Source organism: Puma concolor, chromosome A1, assembly GCF_028749965.1.
Source record: "Puma concolor isolate L17-30 chromosome A1, mPumCon1.1.hap2, whole genome shotgun sequence".
NCBI lineage: Eukaryota > Metazoa > Chordata > Mammalia > Carnivora > Felidae > Puma > Puma concolor.
In genome coordinates, this window is record NC_141667.1 from 12,136,719 (window position 1) to 12,158,593 (window position 21,875).

General features: G+C 47.0%; 1 protein-coding gene and 1 long non-coding RNA gene across 3 annotated transcripts in view; one reads left to right on the plus strand and one right to left on the minus strand.

Moving 5' to 3' along the window:
• The window catches only part of ANKH (ANKH inorganic pyrophosphate transport regulator), a 139,128-nt gene that overhangs the window by 48,251 nt on the left and 69,002 nt on the right, over nt 1-21,875 (minus strand). For both annotated transcript variants that reach the window (XM_086676329.1, XM_086676327.1), the window contains exons 2-3: nt 8,778-8,994; nt 1,304-1,422 (exon numbers count right to left, since the gene is read on the minus strand). In XM_086676329.1, coding sequence (XP_086532455.1) covers nt 1,304-1,422; nt 8,778-8,994 — 336 coding nt within the window. The remainder of the gene's footprint in view (nt 1-1,303; nt 1,423-8,777; nt 8,995-21,875) is intronic.
• On the plus strand, nt 3,090-9,658 carry LOC147584026 (uncharacterized). The gene is made up of 2 exons (XR_015240552.1): nt 3,090-3,571; nt 6,451-9,658. It is a non-coding gene; the product is annotated as an uncharacterized LOC147584026 (long non-coding RNA).

Below are 21,875 nucleotides of genomic sequence, written 5' to 3' on the forward strand. Positions count from 1 at the left end.
TTTAGAGAGAGAAAGAAAGAGAATCCCAAGCAGGTTCCGTGCTCAGCACGGACACTGGCATGGGGCTTGACCCCACGACCTTGGGATCATGACCTGAGCCGAAATCAAGAGTGGGACGCTCAAACCACTGAGCCACCCAGGCGCCCCCATATTAACATATTTTCCCCCATATTAATATTTTTAAGTCTCCTCCTAAAAGTAATTTAAAATGGAGCCCAAAGAAGGGGTTTATTTTCCATCATTGAATATTATTGGAGCTATCTATATATAGATATAGATATATAGATTTTTTTTTTTTTTTTGGCTAAGTCTCTTTTATACCTATACTACAGAGGAATAGAAAAAAAGCATTCTCTGAGCACTCTTTAGTATCATGACAAAGGATTTAATCTATGGAAGGGAGCTGCCCTTAGTAATGTATAAAGCTGGCGATTAAAGTAATGAAATCCTACCAATATATTCAAGAGATTCTTATTCTAAAAAGATTTGGGTGGTTAAGCCACACCAATGGTAAGTTTATCAGAAAGCTGTCCTGATCCTTTGATCCTGAATATATCAGAAAAGATCTTTATAGTTAAATCAAATTTTCAAGTAGGCTCTCTGGCCTCCTGCCAGAACTTCTGACAAATACAGACAATTCTCATAATAAAACAAAGGGACAGGATGCACTGGTTAAAAGTCAACGGTCCACTGGAACCCGTCTACACGGCTGGTGGGGATGTAAAATGGTATAGCTGATATGGAAATCAGTATGAGGGTCCCTCAAAAATTAAAAATAGAATTATTACATATTACATAATCTGTCAATTTTACTTCTCACTATACACCCAAAAGGATTAAAGCAGAAAACTCAAAGAGGTACTTGTACATCCATGTTCACAACAGCACTATCAAAACAGCGACCCAGGTGTCCACTGATGGATGAATGCATGAACAAAACGTGGTCCTTGTAAAGGACACTGTGACGTGCGCTACGGCGTGGGTGAACTCTGAAGACATGAGAAGTTAGGTGAACCAGCCAGCCATACCGTCTCAGTCCACTCGTATGAAATCCCTGGAATGGTCCGATCCACACAGACGGTAGGACAGTGGTGCTAGGGGCTGAGGGGATGGGAGAATGGGAAGTTAGGGTCTGATGGGGACAGAGTCAGTTTCACGAGACAATAGGAGCTCTGGAGGTTCACGGCAATGTGAAGTTACCTCACGCCATCGGACCGTATACGTAAGAATGGCTAAAATGGTAAATTGTATGTTACGTACACCATAGTTATTTTTTAAAAAGAGCCAACGATTGATTACTCACCATGGCATCCATAAAAGGGAAGGCAGCAAGATACAGGAAGGCCCTTCTCGTTTTGTTCCCCACGGACTCGTCCACATGGTGCAGTTTATTGATAATGTAGTAACCTAAGTCACTATAAGCTGCAAGGGGCCAAAAAAGACACATGGCAATGTTAGAAAAAGTTACCTTTGCAAGCTTTTCATCTTGAAGATGCCAAACAACGTCAAATGGAACATTTGTTTTTCTGTAGAAAAATTATAAAATGCAGATGAGCCACGAGGAAAAAAACAAAACAAAAACGTCTACTATCTCATCCCCCTACCCAGAGGGGGGGGTCACGGTTAAGGCTCTGGATTCCAACTGCCCAGTTCTTTTATGGGGTGTGTGTGGTGGGCATGTGTGTGGGCTATGCATGTGTGTTTTAACATAAAAATGAGATCATACTATATATATACTCTTTTGTAAACCATGAACAGCTTTCCATGATACGCTTCCATACTAAGGTGGTTGCGATGAGTTCCTTTTTTGCAGGTTTACTTAGCATCAACTTACTCAGTCTCCTATTAGTACACATTTAGGTTGTTTCTGTTATTTTAATACTGTGTAAGCATTATATTCACCTATATTCGGATGCATGATGGATTGCTCGGAGGCTACGTGTTTATATAGAGTGTTACTTATTTACTAAGAGAAAATGCCCAGTTGTGAATATGCCTCTTCAATAAAAAATGTAAACCTAGCTTTTCACGGCTTGCCATTCTTTTTGTTTCATCCTTTGGGAGGAGCATGTGGGCACCGAGCCAATACCGGCTGAATGGATTCATAGCTGCCAAATAGACATAAAGGAAGAAAGAGAAAGGTCTTTTGAATATATTGGCTAGGCATTCTGACAGGGGTTGTTAGCAGAGATTAAATAAATTAGTGAGCTATGTTTACCTTATTGATACATGTTTAGACTATAGAGGAAGATACTAATTGTGTTTTTCATTGTATTTTACATGGAGCTTTAATAAGTCTTCCTGCTGTTTTCATTAAAAATATGAATATTAATGCATATGGATAAGTACAGAAGCTGCTGTGAAATCAGAAAGGAGATAGAATGCAGACAGAGTCTCATTTTACGTGAAATAGTAAGATCCCTCCCCCCCTTCAACGTTTGGGCGATGACTTAAAACCATATTAACTGATAATAAGAAGAAGCTGATCATTAACAAATAGCCCTCCATCCTTTTTCAGGATGAGGCTTGAATCACGGGAATTTTGAAGTCAGCCAGGTCTTTGGGACGATATCGAGGATGTTCAGATGCACAAATGGGAATCCCAGAGGGGGGAGAGGTGCGCGTAAGTGATTTTAAGGGGTAGGGGGGTGGGATGGTTAAGACATCCGGAGCACAAGGTGGGATGGGGGGGGCAGTGCAGGAGGAGAGGTTGAAACCCTCCAAGGGGGGGGGTCAGAGGTGAAAACCAACTGGTGAGCTGCCAGGTGAGCAAACACGTCAGGTGTGGAGCATGGTGGGGCCAGCAGAGACACTGAGGCAGCAAGAGGGCATTCCAAGAGGCAGGTGTCCAGGGGCAGAAAGAGAAAAGACTCGGGAAGGTGGGACAAGGAGGGAAGGAGGCGGCTATCTTCTCCAAATTGGGGTCAGAAGGCACACGGATTAGACCAGCAGGCTAGAGAGGGCTTGGTCTGACCCAGAAGGCTCAGGGGAGGGGCGGAGAGGGAGCCAGCCAGCCTGCCTTGGCGGCAGTCAGGTGAGCCTCGCACTCAGACGAGTGCGACGTCTGACGGCAAGACAGACGGAAACACAAGGCCAGGATGAAGATGTCCCTTGCTCACGGGAATGAGTGGCTTACTCGGGGCGCCGAAACTTAGAAGTTTTGTCTCGGAGTTCGTTGTTCCTGCTGTTTATCTGTATGTTTGTTTCATTCGGTCGGGAATCGACCACTGTGCTGGGACCTACCAGGAGGCGACCCAGCCCCTGCCTGCAGAGTGCCCCCTCCTGGCGGGTGAGGACAGCTGGGCTGGGTGAGCAGAGCAATGCGGTGCCAGCGGCAGGCGCCGGGCGGCTATGAATAGCTCACGGGGCTGACATTCTGGGGTAAAGGTTAGAGCCCACAGACAATGCCAGAGTGCACTTGACTGGACTCTGAGACCGGGGAAGGCCGAGATCCAGAGGGGCGGGGTGCCGGGCAGAGCTGCGTGTCCCCTTGAATTCGTATGTAGAGTCCCCTCCCCAGGACGGCAGAACGGGACCTGATTGGCGACAGGGCCACCGCAGATATAATTTGGTAAGATGAGGTCACACGGGAGCGGGGGGGGGGGGGGGGGGGGGGGTGTGGCTCCCAACGCAGTATGCCTGGGGTCCTTCTAAAAAGGGGAAATGTGGACCCAGAGGTGGACGCGCACAGGGAGAGCGCCACGCAGACATGAAGCTGGAGATGGGGGTGATGTCCCTGCAGCCGCAGGAAGCCCCAGGTCGCCCTCAAACCACGGAGGCCAGGAGAGAGTCCCAGAAGGGAGCTGCCGTACTGCCGGCTTCATCGTGCAGCCTCGTGAACTGGGAGACCGTGCGTTTCTGTGGTCTTGGCCTCCCGGTCTGTGCCGCGTTGTTAGGACGGCCCTGGCAGAGTCACACGGGCGGCCTCCAGGAAAACAGGAGCCAGAATTCTTTTCCTCCCTGGGACCTGTGAGTTTGAGCGCTTGGGAGGAGGCCCCGGGGGCAGAGATCAATATAAGTCAGCTTCTCCACCTTCTGTACGTTGATCTAAAGGTATCTATTAGGTATTTATTTATTTATTTATTTAATTTATAATGTTTATTTGTTTCTGAGAGAGAGAGAATGAGGGAGGGACAAAGAGAGGGAGTGAGAAGATCCCAAGCAGGCTCCGCGCCGTCGGCATGGAGTCAGATGCGGGGATCGAACCCATGAACTGTGAGATCATGACCTGAGCCGGGCTCGGACCCTTCACGGACTGGGCCACCCGGGCGCCCCCCTATTAGACTCCTTCAACGAAAGTATCAAAAATAGCGCCTTGATGCAGGACAATGGAGAGTGGACAGAAGGACGGCTGGGTGGTGAGCTCAGTTGCCAGGCTTTCTGCCTCTGCCAGGACCAGGCCTCTCTGCCCCTCCCACTCCCTTGCTTTTCTCAGCAGGCAGCTGGTGCTGGGCTCCTCCCTCCCGGCCTCCAGGCTCCAGGGGACTTTGGGACCTAGGGGCTGGAGGCCCCTTTGGCTTGTTTTTACTTCTCCTCCTTCAGCTACTTCTTACCTCTCCTCCTCCTCCTCCTCCCCCACACAGAGAAGAGTCTGATTGTAACTACAAAGGCTGTTGTTTCCACCCTGTGAGTTGGGAATATAAAATCCCAGCAGCTGTTTTTCACCCAATTCCCCCTCCCTCCCTCCCTCCTGTGCCCCTGAGCAGTTCCTGGCTGGAGTTGTCCGCTGGGGGTAATTTGTTTCAAGTGCTTTGCATAGAGTCCATAATTACCAGGCTGGCCGCCTTCACCTTTCCTACCCCTCAGCTTCTATAAACTGCCCTACCTGGATTGTTCTGAAACAGCTCATACTCCTGATGAAGAGCAGAACGTTAAAAGGAAGAACTCAACAAGGCTTTTGAAGAGATGTAAACAGATTTCATGGGGTGGCTGCAGCAGAAGGACTTGGCCTTGGCCCTTTTATAGGCAGGCAGCTTTTGACCCCACCCAAACAAGAAGAAACCGGAAGGGTCATTCAGATCCCTAGCTCTCCTGCCCTCGGCCCACCAGCGTGATGGACCCCTGTCGAGAATCAGTGGCTCTTCAAGCTTAGTCATCCAGGACTTAACTAGCACTTGTTGCAAAATGCCACGAAATATTAATATGAATCCAAACAAGTCTATATACCTAGATTTTCCCATGGGAACTGAGCAGACAGCCCTCCTCCCAATCAAGTAACATGACAATATGTGTATTTCCAAGAGGCAAATTTGAGAACCCTTATTCTCATTCAAATTCCCAAGTTCCCATGCTTAAAAGTCTTACTTGTACTGATTAGGTTGCTAGGTTCGCTATTTACTAGGCTTTTCACACGGCAGGTAACTTGACCCCTGTGCTTCTAATGAATCATTTCAAAGTGTGTGCTTTTATGGCCAGTATTTAAGTCACCTCAACACATGCGGGTGAATGACATCTGCATCAGGCACTATGCCAGCTAACTCCACTGTGAAGAGGCTGGTTACCTACGTGGGGGCTGGAACAGGGACATAGGACACAGCCCTCTAGAATCTGCACTGTGCAACATTTACCTGAAAGATTTGGGCGTGGGAGGTACAAACACTGCTCAGGCCTTAGAGATGTATCATAAACCCGTGCATAAAGTCAGTAAAGTAAATGTGAAATCTTAACACAAGAACATGAATTCTATCTCATCGGTATCAAGACTCCGTGGAGTGGAATTTGTAATAATTTACTGTACGATATCTTGCTTCTCTCTAAAGAACATGCCTTATTCATATCTGAATGCCCAGGATCTAGCCCACTGTAGGTGTTCAATACATGTTGACTGAATAAATGCACGAATCCACCATCTCCCAAAGAAGTGTTTGGGGGAGACTGATTGCAAAATGTCCCTGATTCTTCTCTCCTCCTTATATCCCTTATCTGCTATGTGATTTTGTAGTTCCTCCGGTGAAAAGTTGGAGTCTATATTCCCTACCCCTTTGAACGTGGGCTGGCCTGGGATTTGTCTTGGCCAGTCACGTGCAGGGGCCGTGACGGTGCCCCTTCCAATTCTTGGCCTCAAAAGGCCTTGTGGGTCTCTATCTTCTCACTTGGGTTATTGCCACAGCTGTGCACACAAGCTCAGGCTGGTGGAAGAGGGCTCAGCTGTCCCATCGGAGGCCATCTGGAGCAGCCTACTATTGGCTGACGTCCCCCAGTGAGCCCACCAAGATCAGCAGAGCCTCCCCCTGAGTCTCCACTGACCACAAAGGCATGAGCCACCAAGTCCAAAAGAACCACCCAGATGGCCCATGGTCTGGTGAGCCAAGAATAAATGCTGTTTTGAGTCACTGAGTATTGGGGTGGTTTGTTATCTCGTCATACACTTCGTGACTGTGCTGAAACTGTCCATTTCTAGCACCCTTGCTGGTTTAAATTATATCAAGTTGTACCCTTTTACCTTTACAGGGCTGGTCTATAATCCATGAATAATGGAGAAGCTTACCGAGAGGGGAAGACTGACAAATGGAACCACTCTAGAAGTTACTTCAATTGCTCCCCATAGGAGCATAGGAACTTGTTCCCCTGAGCTCTGCTGACTGCCCAGGCTGGAACACGCAAGACGCCTTCCAGGGCACTGTTGAGAATAGATGCGTAAGGAAATAAAACATCCACAGCAGTGGTGTCTCCGTCGGTGGGAATTAGGAGGTCAGGCAAATCTAACTTCACGCACGTGAAATTAACTAGGACTCCAATGAACCCACATACAGGGTCAGCAAGTTTTCCTCTCTTTTATAGATTAATTAAGAGGGGGAGGTGGAAAACACCTACACCCTGACCACTGGCCTAAATTAAGGTTTGGTGTGGCAAATCCCACGCCCTGCCATTTAAAAAAGTGATGTCTCATCCATGAGCCCAAGACAACAGTAGTGGCTACAATTTAGCTAAAATGAGACACTTATTGGCAACTTCTAACAAAGAAGCTAGAAATACTCCCAAGCCTTCTGCAACGTGGAGATGTAGAGCCAGGCTCTGGGGCACACAGAACAGACTCGAACTCCTGGGCCGGTGGATCCTCTAGACTTCGAAGTCTGTCAGTCCAACAAAATTCCAAGTGTCTACGCAAAACAATCGTTAAATACATCTGGGATGCGGAACCATTCTGATTCAAATCTAAGATTTTTATCGATTTTAAAATTGAAAATTTTAGGTTGCATTTGAAAAATGAGGCTGATTTTTATGTCAATGATCCCTTGTTCCTTGTAACAGTTTCGATAACACAGGACACTCAGCTTTTTTCTTCCATGACTACTGACGGCTAGTAATTAGCCTTCAGTACCGAAGTCTTGTTCAGCTATGACAAAAACAGGGAATGTTAGGGTTATTCCGAAACCCAAATAAAAACTGGTGGCCAAAGGGAACTGATTTACCCATTGAAACAAAAATTTATCTAGACCTATTTATTTCTCTCTGTCTTGCTTGTCTTTATTTTAGGAAGCAGAGAGGGGCAGATAGAGAGGGAGAGAATCCCAAGCAGGCTCCGCACCGTCAGCGCAGAGCCCGACGTGGGGCTCGAACTCAACTCATGAACTGTGAGATCCTAACCTGACCCGAAACCGAGAGTCGGATGCTCAGCAGACCCAGGTGCCCCTAGACCTACTCATTTCCTGTATGGAATTTTCTCAAAGGCATACGCCATCTTTGAAAATGGTCCAGATCAAATCTAGCTGCCGAAGCTTTCTTCAAAGCACAGTCCACGAGTTAGCATTCAGGGCCTGAGCTGAAGGAAAAAGAGCATCTCCTCCGCCCAACCCCAGGCCCTGAAGCCCCCAGCCCAAATTAAATGGTCAATACCAACACTTTGGCTGAACACCCGGACCCTAGCAGCACCTTCTCATTGTCTCACACTGCTCTCAGCACAAGCCTCTGGGCTACATTCAAAAGGAAAACCCAAAAGGCCTCCCACCCTTTACTTTCACAGTCATGTAAGTAAACATTAGCTGCCGTCTGAATACAAGGTGAAGGGTTTGGGTTAATCTTCTGGCTCCTTTATTCACCACTGACATTCATGATTCTCATAGAGCCAGTGCTGTTTTGAAGGCACACAATGGGTTTACGAGCTGTTATTCACGGGTTTTATGCAACTGGGCTCAATACATGTGCCACTCAGTTTTTATGCCTCCTAAGCTGAGCTGTTTTAAAAGCCGAGGAGGAGCTCAGAAGTCATGCTCTTAGAATTTTATCACCACCAAGAAGGCAGAAGCAGGACTCGGCCTCCCAAGCAAGTGCTTTTCCAAGGTCTCGGTGAAACCCGCACGCTAGTCGCTATATATATGATGCGGCCTTTTTTCACGGAAAGAATGTTATGCCACAGTATTTAGTCTTGTCTTTGAATATGATTAGAATAACGAGGTCCTCAAATAAGTTAATTTTAATATGTTAAACAATCTCATTTGTTCTCTCTGCCGATGAGCATTAATCCTACATAACAACCGTTCTATTTTTCTGTTGAAGGTTGAGTCTCTGTAGTAACGTGTCTCTCTCAGGAAGCACGGGCCATTTCGTTGAACTGACGGAAATGATCTGCTCTCTGACCCAGGGTTTGGGAGTCAAGAAATTACAATGAGGGCTTCCCAGAGAAAACACATTTTCTTTTCTTGCGCTAGGAACACAAACTCCATTCCTTTCAGCCCTTGAAACTTTTCATGACAGATGTTTGGTAATTGCCAAAGAAATCGCGAATGTTCGAATCGATGGAAAGGAACAACAGACGACAGGGCGGTCGGCAGCCTTACCTATCAGGGTGTGGAAGACGGCGGCGATGGCACCGGCCACGACCATGCACAGGACAGCCTTGGTCCTGTCTCGCTTGCTGTTCACAAACACCAGGCCCACGTTTTTAAAGTCACTCATGGGACCCGTGAAGAACTTCATGAGTGAGTACGCCAGCCCGTAGCTGGCCAGCATTTCCACCGCATCTTCCTTAACAGCAGCAATGCCCCGGTTCAAGGCCTGTGGAGGGGGAAAGACAACCCACGTGAGAGATGTGGTCCCATCTCCCAGGAATCGTACTTCCAAGACGAAACTTGGCAGATACGTTTCTATAGAAACGCTAAGCAGCTTACGGGGTAAACCTCACTGTAATTTGATCACGGTTATTAGTTTTCATTTTCATCCCTATTAGCTTTGGTTTGAAATACCTTCTTGTAGGGGAGATCCCTGCCCGGTGGGGTTAAAGTCAGAGAGAAAAACCCAATAAGCTTTTTATGTTAATATCAGAAGATGATTCTAAGAAGTTTTGGTTAAAACCTCAACAGGTTACATTTTACTTGTAGGCTGAATCTCAATGACGGCGACAGGCATTCTGGAAATGAGTCAGCCACTTTGTAGGGGGGTGGGTGATGGTTTCTTTCTTTCTTTAAGGAAGGGGTGTGTGTGCATGCCCGCGTGTGCGTGACCACGCACGCGTGCATGTGCACCCATAACCTGAAAAACCGTCTACGTGTTATGGAGGTACCCTTCCTTGAACAGAGCGAATTCTATGTTATGAACAAAAGTATTGAAGGAGCAGATTATATCCTTGACGGATGCTATTTACCCGATTCTTATTGTATTTGAGCTTGGAATGTGTTCCTGAACTCTGTGCAAACAAATATAAGAAAACCTTTAAACCAAATACCCTGGTTTTGGATATTGCTTGCTCAAGAAGTTGTGGTCACAGAATATTCTGATCATGTTAACCATCCTCCATGATGGACCCTCTGAGGTACCAGTGGCCTTGTCAGCATGGCATTTCCAAACTTACTTTCCCACCTGCTAGACAAATTACACCAGAGATTCTGGGAATGGATGTCTAGGTGGGGAGAATTTTTTATTGTTTATTTATTACTTATTTTTAAACGTGTACCTCTTTATTTTTGAGAGAGAAGAGAGAGAGAGCACGCACACAAATGGGGACGGGGCAGAGAGAGAGGGAGACACAGAATCTGAAGAAGGTTTCGGGCTCTGAGCTCTCAGCACAGGGCCCGATGTGGGGCTCAAACACACGATCCGTGAGATCATGACCTGAGCCGAAGTCCGATGCTCACCTGACTGAGGCACCCAGGCGTCCCTAGGTGGAGAGAAAATTTTTTAAAGATGTCACCAGGGCATCACCTGCTCTTTAGGAACAGGAAATGTTAAGCAGGAGAGTCAGCTGTGTAGTTTTATACATATAGAAACAGATGTAGTAAAAGCATGCACAGTAAGCTTCGATTGCCCAGCAGCTCTTTCAAAGAGGCATCGTCCACTTCCAAGAAAACTATCTTGAATAAACACATTGCCAGCCACAGGAATAGATAAAGAACCAGACCACCTTCCCCACCACTAAGGCTCTTCTGTTTCAGAGATCTTAGTTGATTTCATAACTGACCATTTGGGCCACTTGTCATTTCTCTTCCCCATGCTTTAAATTCCTGCCCTTACGTCTTAAATTCACCAATAAAGAATAAGCCCGTGAAACCCTGGATCCCCTCGCTTGACCCCAATAAAAGCAGAATCCCAGGCCCATGGATGCCGGCACGCTCCCCCTCTCCCCCCACAACATCTCGACCTCACTGGATAGCCTCAGGTGTGCCGTGCAATTTCCGGGTCTTGTAAGTAATAAACCTTTATATTTTCAAAGTTTCCTGATGGTTGTTGCTCAAGGGCGTCTGGCAATCATAATAAGATCCACAAGGGTGGGCCCAGTAGTAATGCCGATTTTGAAAGGGGGAGAGGAGGTTCACTGGGACCCAGGTGAGTGCCTTCAAGGCATTTCTAGCCCCTGGCATTACTATCGATAGGCTAGATCAGCACAAAACAATAGACTTTATTTTTTAGAGCAGTTTTTTTTAAATTTTTTTTTAACGTTTTTATTTATTTTTGAGACAGAGAGAGACAAAGCATGAACAGGGGAGGGTCAGAGAGAGGGAGACACAGAATCCGAAACAGGCTCCAGGCTCTGAGCTGTCAGCACACAGCCCGACGCGGGGCTCGAACTCACAAACCGTGAGATCACGACCTGAGCCGAAGTCGGCCGCTTAACCCACTGAGCCACCCAGGCGCCCCTAGAGCAGTTTTAAGTTCACAGCAAAATGGAGCAGAATGTGCAGTTGCTGTAGTCCCTTTGCCCCAACACACACGGCATCCCCCGCTATCATCCTGTGCCAGTGTGGTGCATTTTTACCATCCATGAACCTCCAATGATGCATCATTATCACTCAAAGCCCATAGTTTACATTAGAGTTCACACTTGGGCTGTACATGCTAGGGGTTTTGACAAATATATTTGTCTAATGCTGTGTATACACACACACACACACATATATGACACGTATCCATCATCATATAGTTGAACATTCTATGCAAAGCACTGTTAGCAAAAAAAAAAAAAAAAAAAAGTATTTATAGGAAAATACCAACGTGTAAAATAGCTTTAGAAAAATCTAGGAGAAAAATATCTATTTGCTGTAGGAATTCAGTGTCATTCTTCTGACAAGGTTGGTATCATATAAGCTAGTTTTTGAAACCTGTTTCCAATTATATGCCTAATCCTCTTTTCCTTTTTTCCCCCAATAATACCTTAAAATTTTCCATAAAAACCTTCTTAGCCTTTGTGGAACATACCTGCCATGATGCCTTCCTTAGAAAAAATTTCCCTTCTAGCAAAGCTGATGTAATACTTTAATACCCTAACGCAAAATAAAAATCAAGAAGTTCCTTGATAACAAATCCTGTGTTTAATAGCACATCTAGTCAGAGGGTCCTGTTATGTGTCACAATCTATCACTCGATGATCTCCCAAATTAAATTTTTTTTGGATTTCTGCAGTGGAAGCTGTTGTGTGTCCTACTCAGACCCTCTACTGGGTAGTGCACCTGTCCCTAGGTGCAGGAAGTTGGCCATTAATGGCTCAAAGCTGCCTCCCCCTCAGGGAAAATTGCCCCCAGCCACTTTGGGTTAGAGGAGCCACACCAGAGCCCCAGGTGGCACGCAGACAATGGCTGGCTGACACAGGGGTATGAAAAGATCAGGTCCCCTGCCGCAGGGTGGGGTTGCTCTGGATAGAAATCCAGAGCTCCCTGTGGGGTCGGGTGGAAGCTAGTCTCCAGTGGAGACAACCTCCTTGCTTACCTTCTCTCCCCTCCCTCCATGGCTCTCCTCCCCTCTCCCTGAGAGTGCTCGCCCAACAAATCACTTGCACAAGAATTCCCCAGCGTGAGTTCTGCTTCCAGAGACCCCCAACTTGGGATTGCTCTCATTATGTTTCCCTCAGACTTTGAGACCAGCGTACAGCTTATTCTTTTTTCTTCCCGTCCTTCCCAAAATCTATGGCTGGGAATTGTTCATTGTTTTATTGCTAAAAATGTTCGTTGACATTTAAACGATATATATTATTTAGCACAAGTTTAAAAAGCATACAGGAGGGCATGTAAATAATGTAGACTTAGACTTTTTTTTTAATGTGTCTTGTTGGCAAAATCTTATTCTGTTTTCAATTTTTTTTTTACCGTTTGTTTATTTTTCAGAGCGAGAGACAGTGCGCGAGTGGGAAAGGGGCAGAGAGAGGGAGACACAGACTCTGAAACAGGCTCCAGGCTCTGAGCTGTCAGCACAGAGCCAGACATGGGGCTCAAACTCAGGAACCACGAGATCATGACCTGAGCTGAAGTTGGACGCTTAACCGACTGAGCCACCCAGGCTCCCCGGCAAGGCTTCATTCTTTGCTAAAAAGACATCAGTCCTGGCTGGGGCGCCCACTGTCATGCTTTCTATTGCCACCAACAGTTCCTTGACAGAGTCCTAAATCTAGGGTTGAGGAGGTGACAGGCAGGGAGGGCACAGGGGACAACAGCTCTGTCAGCAAGACTGAGTGTGAACACCCCACTTAGGTCAACAATCACAGTAATTTGAGGAAAGTGCACAGGGTTTAGAGCCACACAGACTTCGAGCTGGACGCGCTTGTATCACTTAACTACTGAGCGGCATTGGCCAAGGTACTTACTCTCGCCGAAACAACCCGGCTGATCTTAGTTTGGATGTAAGTGGTGTAGAGGACACCAGGCAGTGACTGGCCTAGAGAAGGCACTTCACACTTGTCTATTTTGTTTACCACTCTCTACCCGCCCCCTCACGACATCATAAACTCTCAGATGGCTGTTCAATGAATGAAGCATTTTCTACTAGGAACTTTAATGTTCCTATGAATTTTTATGAACTTAAAAAAATTGCATTTTGATGATAAGATGCTATTACTTGTAAGATATACCACTGATTCAACATTTTTCATGACCGCATTAAACGTACACAGAGAATGAAGAACATTCTAATTTCAAGAAACATGAAAACACAAGGAAAAGAGAACTTTACAGTTGAGGGCATGTGCTCTATTCATATCATTAGCCTTTTTATGGTTCCCATTTATCTCAAGTATTTCCCTCAATTTGTTCACATCCTAACTTCCTGATTTTCTTTTGATACCCCAGATAATGAGTTATATGGAGTCCGTCAATCATTTCATGGAGTTTCTTCCCATACTTTTGGACTTGGCCATTCTTACCCATCCAGAGGTTGGGTAACTAACTAGAGTAACTAGAATGTTACTCTGGTTGATGGTTTCATTTGTACGCTTACCTTTTAATCCTCCTGGAACTTAGGCAGTGAGATACGGCTCAAAATTCACTTTCTCGAAAATAGTTTATTTCTTCAACACCGATTTGAACGAAGTACCCACCGCCCACTTACTTGTGATGCGTTCTTTCCAGTAATTCATCCTTCCCTATCCTTCCACCGCCTGCTGTTGGCTTCACCTGTCTCAATTTGCTTACCCCGTTTTTCTTCAGAGCACATTCCTTACCTGACATTATATAATTTATTTGCTTTTTATCTGTCTTACTGTCTATCTTCTCCATTTGAATGTAAGCTCCAGGGCACAGAGAACTTTCTCTGGCTCTCTATACATCCCCAGACATGCCACATGAGGGGATCACATGATAGGTAATCTCGGTAACTGTTTGAAAGAATGAAGTAAAACGAGGGGCTCCTGGGTGGCTCAGTTAAGCGTCCAACTCTTGCTTTTGGCTCAGATCATGATCTCACAGTTCATGAGTTCAAGTTCATGGGGCTCTGTGCTGACAGCATGGAGCCTGCTTGGGATTCTCTCTCTCTGCTCCTCCCCCACCTCCAAAATAAATAAATAAACTTAAAAAAAAGAATGAAGTAAAACATATAAAAGCAGTACAAGCATTTACTGGGCTAGGTACTGAAGAAACAAAGCATGCTAATGAACTAGGACTCCTAGGAGAAACTTATTCGGGACTAGACAAGGAAACCCCTCCAAGGAGGTGACAAATGGAGGCCGAAGAATAAGAACGAACCAGCTGGATGCAGAGCTGGAGGAAGCCCGTAGGCTGCAGGAGGGCTTGGTGTTTTAGGGAACAGAAAGGAGGCCAGTAAGAGTGGTGGGGAGGGGGATAAAGGGAGTTTGGGAAATTAGGCAACGCTGATGTCATTCCGGGTCATGGCGAGGAACAGGTGTTTTGTTCTAAGAGCAGTGGGAAGCCATTACAGGGTCTGAGCAGAGGGAGGACAGAGGCTCAGGCTGGCTATGCGGATGAGGGTGGACTGGAGAGGGAAGGGCAGAAGTTCAAAGCCAAGAGTCTGTGGTAATCCAAATAAGAGACAGCAATGGCTCAGGCCAGGGCGGGATAGTGGAAATGGGTAGAAGCAGATTGACTTGAGAGCGTTCTGGAGATAAAACAAACGGATCTAGTGAGGGACCACCTGGTGGGCATGAGGACAAGGGAGAAATCAAAGCCGACCACTGAGTTTTTTGGCTTGAGCCACTGGTCCTGTGGTGCACCTGTTTCCTGAGATGAAGAGACTGGGGAGGCGGGAAGGTTGGGGAAGGAAAAGCAAGAGCTCCATCTGGGTGTCCCCCCATTGGATTGGAGATGCCCATTAGAATTCCAAATGGACAAATCAGGTAAGGATGCTGGCTAGGTGAGTCTGGAGTCTACGGCAGACGTCTGGGCTGTGGACCCTCATTTGGAGGCCGTCAGTTACGGACGGTATTTAAAGGCAGGACCCTGAACGAAATAATCTAGATAGCCTATAGATAAAGAGGGGTCCAAGAGTCAGCCCTGGAGCACTCCAGAAATCAATTTAAACACATCCAGGAGGGGGCAAGCTCTCCATGTGCTACAGGTGCTGTAACTATACTGCAGTTCAGCATTAGTTTGCTTACAGGTACCGTTCTGGCCGGGGCATTCCGAGTGCTGCTCTTATCTCCAGCCAAGACCGGGAAGAAGAGCTAGGTGCTACGGCTGGCAAGCAGACTTCAAGATGGTCTTGCAGTTCAGCTAAAGTGGTGTCTGAGTTGGCCTTGGGATGAACTAGACCTCGAGCCAGAATTCCGTCGTAACGACAGAGGTTCACCTGCTGTTTAAAGGCAAGTTCCTAAACCTTCATGAGCTTTCCACGGCAAAGACACTTCACTTTAGATCAGGGCCAGGTCTAACAGGAGTCCAACCGTTGTAAGTACAAAGCTGCCTTTCAATCACAGCCTGGTCCTGGTCCCAGACGGCCTGGCTCGGGGCCTTCCTCACACTTTCGATCCGTGGTCTCTGCACGGTGGACGCTCAGCAACATGGAATGTGTGACTTAAAAACGGGTCTGGGTCCAAAAGGCATTCAGTGGCTCCTTGGTGTCTTAGTATCTTCCCAGGGCCTGCCAGGTTCATGGTGTTCCGTTGCCTGATTTTTTTTCCTCCCAGAAAGTTATCAAAACTACAGGATATTAAAAAGTAAAACACAAAAACAAAACAAAACAACCCCCAGGGAAATGGCTAACAAATCCCACATGTGATCTCCCTGATACCAACAGTCTTAGACCCTTAAACCCTAGAAGAGATGCTGACATTTTAAACTCAGGCTCTAGAGACCAGAAACATCTCTACACTGCAGACTGAGATTCTCAGACCGAGAGTCACCAACTCACCCCGATCCCGCGGTCATTTATTTATGGCAATCGAACAGCAAGATTCCTTGCTAAGCATCTCTGTCCTGCCTCATTTCCTCTTACTCAGCAGAGAACCTCACCTCTTACTTCAGCTGGAACATGAAATCCATCAGAAATGAGATTTCTTACTGCTTCTCTCCCTAAAACAAACCTCAACAAAACCTATCTGCCCAAACCCTTCCTCACCATTTCTGTCCTGTTACAATGGAAAGGCCAGTCTGACCAGGGTGACTATAGGACTATCGACCTGGGCTCTGCACTTAAGTCCCCCCTGACCTTGACAGGAGCCCCCATCTTCCTCTTGGGCTTGTCTGATCCTTTGCCACATGACTGGCTCTTTCCCATCAACAGTTACGCACGCATAAGTGTTTTCCATCTTAAAAATAAGCCCTCTCTTGACTCCTCGCTTCTTCGAGTTACCACCTTCTTTCTTGCCTTCCTTTCATAGACAACTCCTAAAAAGTGTTACCTGCTTTCATCATTTCTACTTTTGTTCTTCCCATTTACTCCTCAGCCTGTTAGAACACCAGCTGCAAAGGTGCAGGAACCTTATCCGTATCCCAGAACCACAGTCATAACATGGTCTGGTCATATTACAAGTGGTCAACCAACAATGGTTAGTTGAATGCACCTGCTGGGTCCTGTTTTCTGTCTTCTGCCCCCTTCCCTGCACACGCTCTTCCTGCTAAACCAAACTGGCCCTTTTCTGTCCTGACCCTTCTGACCCCTCAGCGGATCGGACCCTGGTGCCACTCCCTCTTTGAAATGCCTCCCCCACCACTTGGCTTCAAGGGCATTGTGGTTTCCGGTTTTCTTCCTCTCTCTCCTGCCTCAGCTTTTCTCTCGGTGCTTCTCCATTTGTGGTCGCTTCAATATTGGTGTCCCAGGGGTTTGTCCGGGCCCCTCACCTCTTCTCACTCTTGCTCAGTGATTCCCACCCCCTCCAGTCCCAGACACTTTCTGTCTGCTCAGGATCCTCAGATCCATCCCTCTAGACTTCTTAGACTTCTCTTCGGCTCCAAACCCACTCATCTCCACTGAATGTCTCCCTGGCACCTCACGTTCCACACTGCCAAAACTTGAGTTCAGCATCTATAGACTGTGGGCTCCTATAGACCCGCCTCCTCTCAGACTCCCCGGGTGAATGCATGCGCCCAGGGTTCCCAGCCAGGAGCCGCAGGAGCAAGCTCCCCGGGTGCCTTTTATCCCTCACTTGCACAGATTTCTTGGTCCCATCCCTACTCCTTCCCCAGCCACGCTCCCCAGTCCAGTTCTCTCCAGCCCCACTGCGATGCCTTGCGTCAAATCACCGATGGTCTTCCAGCCCCAAGCCATCCTCCCATCCTCTGTACTGCGGTCAGATCGTAAAAATCCGAGTTACTGAATGTGCACTCAACGTGCTTCAGGGCTGCCCCCTGTACTTAGACCACGATGTCCACAAACATTGCTGTAAGTGTCTGCAACCGCGTCTGGCACATGGTGAGCCAGCATCCAATAAATATCCGGGCAGTGAGTGAACAAGTACAAAGGCCATTCATGATCTGATCCCGCTTGGCATTCCCTCTCGCCCTGTGTGCTTCATGAAGCCTAAACTGATTGTAGTTTTCTGGATATACCACGCTCTCTCTCACCTAAGGGCCTCTGCTCGAGCTTTTTTTCCCTGCACAGAATCGCCTTTACCCCGTCCCACCCCACTCCCCTGGTAAACTTGTCATCAGTTGAGGAATCACATTTTCTGGGAGGCTGTCCCTGGAGCCTACCCCTCTCCTCTGTGCTCCACGGCGGCCTGCACGGCCCCTGGACCTCACGACTTCCCCCATCGGTGTGGACTGTGCTTGCCTGTTTACCAGACCACTTGTCTGTTCACCTGACTACTCGAGGCAGGGACAGGGCTCACCTGTCACCAGCCTTCCTCTATCCATTCAGCACATGCAGCACACGCTTGAAAATCCACAGGTGAACACACGAATGTTTATTTGCACGTACTTGTACGTGCATCACTTGTACGTCTAGCATGGTCACAAACAAACCCCTCCAGCTGTAGGTTTGGGTTTCTGGGTAAATAAAAACTATTTTTGGTAGAATCTACATACTTGAAAGATGCAGACTGATGACCGTGGCTTGCACACAGCCTTGTAGTTCTGACATTTCTCAAGAGATGGGCAAGGCCTTCCCGTGTTATTTCTATTATGCCTCACGGGGCACCCAGTAGGCATCGGACAGAGGCTGGCCTGCTGAACGGCAGACACACGGACATAAACAGAAGGCAACCTCGGGCCACATAATTAGCCTCTTGAGTGTCAAGTTCAAGCAAAGATCTTTTTCCGGCTCCCTTCTTTCACATCCCGTGGATGTCATCTGGGATGTAGGAGAAACTGTGCCTCTACAGAGGCAAATCCCGTAACAGAAGTTAGTTGCCATGAGGAGGAGATTAGGAGTTTAGAGTCAAAGGGCAAAAGAACCTCTGCCCGCAGCCTGGTGAAGCGGGAGAGGAACCGTGCCAAGAGCTGGGCGTGCCACAGACAGGTAACCGGAGTAGTGATCTCCAAATTTCGAACGATGGGGGCTTGAAGAGGCAGCAAGGCGTCCAGAGGGAAGGCCACACGATTCCAGAAGTGCCAAGGCCCTGTCAGAACCTGACCTGAGAAGCGACATGCATGGCCACACGGTAAACCCATGATCATGTTGCTCATAAAGAAAGAGCTTTCAAATTCTTCTACAAACGGGTGTTGAGTCAGAAACTGGTATCATTCCCTAAAATAGCAAGAGATTATTACATGAAATGCTGAAATACCTACTTCTTTTTTTTTTTTTTTTTTTCCTTTTGGTAAGGTGGATACTTCCTTCACTTGCCTCATCCTGGATTAGAAAAACAAATGGGACACGGGGCTAGGTCACAATTCTGTTTTGCTAGACTCATCGTTTTCATGAAAGACTTGGTCTATAGCTTCAACGACCCTGTTAACACCTTTTACGACCCGAAGCAAACTCACAATTGTCGCGACAGATGCAGCTTAAAAATCCTCCTCAAACCCAGGGTCCTCAGACAAGACGTGTTTGTGAAACTATGGAAAATTCAGAAGCATACGTGCAGGCAAAGCTACCTGTGGGAACAGCTTCTCTCGGTGGCATGGATGATCAGCATCCGTGGATTTCAGTCCTCTCAAAGAGTCTAGGTTCCTGTAATTTTCCACTGTTATTGTTCTGTTCGTCTGTATTTTAAAAAGTGGTTTGGGTTAAATTAGATCATTTGTCTTCCCGGTAATTTTCCAACCATGTTTTATTCTCCCAAGGATCTATACACCACTCTAAATGAGACACCCTCGCTCTGTTTAGCTGGCACTCCAGCCAAGAACCTGACACCCACACATGAGGTTGTGGTTTAAAGGGAGCTGCAGTAAAATGAAGCCTGGTCTGGTCTCTCGCTAAGCAGTCAAAGTCATTGCTCTGTGCAGTGCCCTCCACATTTAGTGCTTCCTGAAAACACACAGACAAGACGGGGCAAGTCCAAAATATGACACGGGCGTTCTCTGTCGCTTCCCATGACTGCAGGAGAGTTTCTATAAAGAACAGAGACAAACTATCAAGCAGGTATGAAGTGCGGCTAACTCAGTTTTCTCTTGTTGCTTTCTTCAAGAAAAAAGGGAGCAGAAAAAAAACATTTTACTTTTTGGCCTCTCAACTGGAAACATGTTAGCTCGTTAAAAGACATACTTCAGGGGCGCCTGGGTGGCTCAGCCGGTGAAGCGTCCCGACTTCGGCTCAGATCATCATCTCGCCGTTCACGAGTTCAAGCCCCACGCCAGGCTCTGTGCTGACAGTTCAGAGCCTGGAGCCTGCTTCGGATTCTGTGTCTCCCTCTCGCTGCCCCTCGCCCGCTGACACTCTGTCTGTCTCCCTCTCAAAAATAAATAAACATTAAAGAAAATAAAAAAAAAATAAATAAAAGATCGACTTTAGTGTCGTAGGACCCTCCTCAAATCATCTTGATCCTTCATTTAAAAACGAAGCTTCTTCACTTGGCTTAATTTAACTTCCATTCGAGATGGCGGGAGGCTGGACAAGGAAGAAATATTACTACAGGATTCTAGTGTACTTAAAAACACCAAAGTTTCCTGTGCCATTTAACTACTTATTCCTCAGCTTGACCTCACATCTTTACTATTAGTGAAATTCCTATATTTCCTCCACTTTTTTATACTTATGAAGTTACATATAGTCCCCAGATGACGATATTTCTTGATTAATACCTCAAGATTATATCCATTCCACTTCAGAGCTGAGTTTAAAATGCTTTTATATTTAAAAAAACCCCCACAACTCCATGAACAATAGGCTGGGATAGAAGGTCAACCCTGGGGTCTGGAAAGTCTGTTTGCTAGCCATCCATACTTTCTGCCTGTCTACATACATACCCTGCTGCCATGATCTTGCTCTGTCCCTGCTGGCATACACACGCTCTTCCTGCTTGATGAAAGACTGTTCCCTTGATCGTTCTAGCACCTTAAACTTGTTTGAGGACCTTTGTGCAGCTCAGAAGCTCCACTCCTTTTTCGGACTCAGCTGCAACATTCAGAAGCATCACCCATCACCTTCCATTCCCGTCCAGTTTTTTTTTTTAATTTTTTAAATGTTTTATTTATTTTTGAGAGAGAGAGAGAGAGAGAGAGAGAGAGCGAGCATGAGTGGGGGAAGGGCAGAAAGAGGGAGATACAGAATTGGAAGCAGGCTCCAGGCTCTGTGCTGGAGCTTGAACTCACAAACTGTGAGACCATGACCTGAGCCGAAGTCGGACGCTAAACCAACTGAGCCACCCAGGAAGGTGTCCCCATTCCCGTCCTTTTAAACGCATCTATACTAACAGAATAGAGAACGAGTGCCCATTTGCATTTGGACCTTATAAAACCCAATGAACATGATAATGATGATGATGGAAATATCCTAGCAGCTACCACTTACTGAGTGCTTGCTTTGTGCACATACGATTCCAAGATCGTTACTTCTCCCCACAGCTCTGTGAGAGGGGCTCTGTTATTTCCCAGCTCACTGGTGGCGAGACTGGCACACGGGGAGGCTAAGTCACTTGTCCAGGGCGACACAGGGCTGGGAGAAGAGTCCTGACAGCTTAAGCTTGGGGCTATGATGCCAATCAATACTCCATCATACTGACACCAACCCTTCTTTCGCTCTGACTTAGATATTGCAGTTGGTGCCAAGGGCTGACGTGAACATCTGGATAAAGACCATTCTTATGAGAAATCCCCAAGATCCTTAGGTAAAGGTTGATTTTTACGCGGTAATGTGTAGCAAACATTACAAGGGTACAGGCGGAGGATGAACAGAGGGAGGTTAGCGTCACCATGTATCTGGGCCACGTCAAGAAAACGAGGGTAGCATGGCGGAGGGTACCAAGGAAACCTTCAAGCCCCTAGCACACGTGCCAGATCACAACACTCAGGTGCCGGCTCGACCTTCACCAGAGTGGCAGAAATGCCAAGAGGCTCTCCACGGTGGCCTCCTAGAGACGTGGGCAAAGATGTTTATGGCTTCTTTTATACATAGGTTAATGCATCAGCCCAGGATCTTCAACCTTTCCAAGATCCTCACGCGCCTCTCAGCTGCGGGACGAACTCGTTCCGTGGGACGAACTTTCTCTGACTCGCCGTAGGTATTCATAGAGTGGCATGCGCCAAGTTTGGTGAAAGATTTCTAAGGTTCTGGGCTTTGGATCTGGTCGTTTTTAGGAGGTGAGCGAGAGAGTAAAAGCTGGTCATCAAACACGCTAGTCTATCCAGCCCCCGGGTAATTCTATGCCAGTGCCGACACCCCCACATACCCAGCGCACACACTGAGAA